The following is a 3,240-nucleotide window of genomic DNA, read 5'->3' as shown; positions in this document are numbered from 1 at the left end:
TTAAAATATAGGTATATTATATACAAGAGGGTCTGTATACATCTACACATATTTGAAATGAATTTATGCCACTTGTGAAATAATGCCCTTCACCCCTAAGAGTCATATATGGTCTAGATATCAAAAGCTCCTATGCTACACATGGGAACTCTGACTTGAGTTATTGGTAGGGGTTTCAACAGACTCCCCAATCTGTAAAGGCTATTTTGTTGGTTGCCTCCTATAACTAGAAGGTAAATCCACATTGCAGAAGATTCCACAATCTTCAAACACAAGACTCCTGCAGCCCAAATCCTCACCTCAGCATTCAGGTTTCTCTGTACTTGAGCACAAACTCTGCTTGAGAGAGCATGTCATCGTTTCTTATCCATAACCTGTAAAGTTTTCCTCTTTACATTTTTTAGCACAGCTTCTCCATCCTCGATCTCTGGGAGGAGAACTCTCAGGATTACTTATTCAGGTAAACCTGTTCTTTTACTTATTTAGTTTGGCTTGATCTGTCTCATTTTACTGATGGAGAAACAGGTTATGGGGGTAGAACTGGTACTATCATGAACCACCTTCAATCTTAGGGTTTTTATTGCTGTGAGGAGACACTATGACCATGGCAGCTCATATAAAGGAAAAATTTAATTGAGGGGTATAGCACATAATTTAATAAATACAAATGATTATCATTTTGGTGGGAAGCATGGTGGGATTTAGGCACACATGGTTCTGGAGGAGTAGCTGAGACTCCTACATCTTGCAGATAACAGTAAGTTGATGGAGAAAGTGGGTGGTATCATGAGCATAGAAAACCTCAAAGCCCACCCCACAGTGACAACCTTCACTTCCTCCAAAAAGGCCAAAGTCACTCCAACAAATCCACCCCTTGTATTATTGCCACTCCCCATGAGATTATGGGGGCCAATTACATTCAATCTCTTATACCCACAGATCAGGCCCACTCCTTCAAAACCAGGTAGAAACACCCTACCCCACCAGAAGCCCAGGGCACGATGTCACCACCAGAGCCCAGCCATTCCAGTACAGCATGCCCTGATATTCCAAAACAGCCTAAGCACAAGAAATGATCTTTTGGAATTAGTATTTAAGACCTTTATTTAGAGGTGTTTGCAGTTGGTTGGCATAATTTAAAGAACACTGAAGGTGTATTGAAAAATACCAAATTAAAAATACACAACACATTTGTTAGGTAAGACATGCTGCATAGTTAATGCTGATATTTCTATTGTATCCGGTCAACTGTCCAAAGAAAGCACTTGATGTTCATTCGTTATTCTTGGTATTTCATCTCCATTTCTTCTTGGATATGCAGACCACGTGATGGTATAGATGGTAACCCGGCATTTACTCAGTCACGCCTTGCTTGGTCTTGGCTGCAGACAGATTCTTATATGGTGGATCACATGCCTTTGTTATTTCTTTCCCACTCTGTGGCTTCTTTGGGCGTCTTTGTTGGTGATTGAAGTTGCAGTGATTATGACGTCGAGGTGGCTGCTGACCTTGGGTCTCCTCCCCTTGATTTTCCTCATAGTGCCCATTGCTGTCCTGTCTTTGCTGTCTTTGGCGAGGTGGGCCCCTGTGGAACTGTGGTCTGTAATTGCGATACTTATCCGGTCTCACTGGTACATCTCTCCCTTTTGTACCTTGTTGGCCAGCACCCTCCATCACTTGTCTTTGCTGGTCTTGTTGAGCTTGGCCTTCATGAGTGCATTCTGATTGCTCCTTCCTTCCACCAATCTTCCTATTCCGGTAATATTGCTGGGAATTACGTGGAGGACCCCTACGGCCTCGATAGCTTCTATGCTGGTTATGCTCTGATGCATATTTACCACCTCGAATTTTTATTCCACCGGGGCCTGTAACATTTAACGCCATTGCACTCTTTTCTCCTTCAACAATATCAAACTCCACAGACTCTCCGTCTCTTACCCTGCGAAGGTACTTCTTGGGGTTATTCATCTTTATGGCAGACTGGTGGACGAATATGTCTTCTTTGGTGTCATTTACCTTAATGAATCCGTAACCCTTCTTGACATTGAACCATTTAACTATGCCCAAAACCTTCCCTGCGATTTGCTTCTTCTCCCTGATGGCCGGCACTGCTGGTGTGAGACAGCCTGGGATGTCACTGCCTGCGCTGCTGCTCATAGAGCCAGGCTTGGTATCTACAGCCCTGAGGATGGCATCAGGGGCAACAGCTGGCTGCTGGGTCTTCGCCTCACTGGTAATGGCTGCTGTAGTGGTGACTCCAGTCTGCAGGGACTGCTGTGTCTCCTCCAGTGGTGGATTGGTGACTAGATCAGCAGCCTGGGTGGTGCTCTCAGGGCTCTCTGGGGCCAGCTGTCCACTCCCGGTGTCCATCGACCTCAAGAAAACAATCGTAAAACCAAGTTTGTGATGAGGATTGAGGCCCTTAAAGAGAGAAGAAAGACATTCTTAAATAAACCTAGGAAAAGACAACTACAAAATTAGAGGTTAACAGCACCTCATTGAGCCCTCTCCAAAACTGATCACAGACTTGGTCACAAAGAAAGTCTCAACAAATAAAGGAAACCTCAAGTTACCCCTGTAACCTATCAGACTATCATGGATTAAAGTTGGGTTTCAACAACAACAGAAACATCAGAAAACCTACAAACTCAGAGAAACTGAACAGTTCTCTACTTAATAACCACCCAGTCAATGAAGAAGTAAGAGAAATGAAAGACTTCCTAGAATTCAATGTAAATGAATGTACAACTTACCCAAATTCATGGGGCACAGTGAACGTGGTGCTGAGAGGAAAGTTCCCAGCACTAAGTGCCTGCATAAAGAAATGAGAGAATTCTCATACCAGTGACTTCATAGTACACATGAAAATTCTAGAACAAAAAAGAAGCAGCCACACCCAAGAGGAGTAGACAGTAGGAAATATTCAAAGTCAGGGATGAAAAAAAAAACAGAATAGAAACAAAGAAGGCAATGTAAAGAATCAATTAAACAAAAGTTGGTTCTTTGAGAAAATCAATAAGAAAGACAAACCCTTATCTGTACTAACTAAAAGACACAGATTATCCACATTAACAAAATCCAAAATCAAAATGGAGTCTTAATGACAGAAACTGAGAAATTCCAAAGAATCATTAGGTCATTATTCAAAAATTTTACTATACAAAATTCGAAAATCTGAATGAAATAGACATTTTCTCTATGTAAATCTTGTACCCACTTTCCATCAACATGAGATAAGTA

At 42.0% G+C, this 3,240-nt stretch overlaps 1 protein-coding gene across 1 annotated transcript; it reads right to left on the bottom strand.

Moving 5' to 3' along the window:
- Window positions 1–1,353: 1,353 nt before the first annotated feature.
- Window positions 1,354–2,370, bottom strand: LOC121445063 (Y-box-binding protein 1-like). The gene has a single exon (XM_041647057.1). The coding sequence runs from the start codon at window positions 2,368–2,370 to the stop codon at window positions 1,354–1,356; it is 1,017 nt and encodes a 338-aa protein (XP_041502991.1).
- Between the last annotated feature and the right edge of the window lie 870 nt (window positions 2,371–3,240).

The sequence above is a fragment of the Microtus oregoni genome, unplaced genomic scaffold (genome assembly GCF_018167655.1).
Source record: "Microtus oregoni isolate MIOR12 unplaced genomic scaffold, Mior012 000155F_ref0000269, whole genome shotgun sequence".
Classification (NCBI taxonomy): domain Eukaryota; kingdom Metazoa; phylum Chordata; class Mammalia; order Rodentia; family Cricetidae; genus Microtus; species Microtus oregoni.
Note: the sequence above shows the minus strand (reverse complement) of the source record. Positions and strands in the feature narration are given on the sequence as shown.

Bases quoted from the DNA above. Each gene is read 5' to 3' on its own strand.
- LOC121445063 (XM_041647057.1), bottom strand. From the start codon at position 2,370: ATGGACACCGGGAGTGGACAGCTGGCCCCAGAGAGCCCTGAGAGCACC.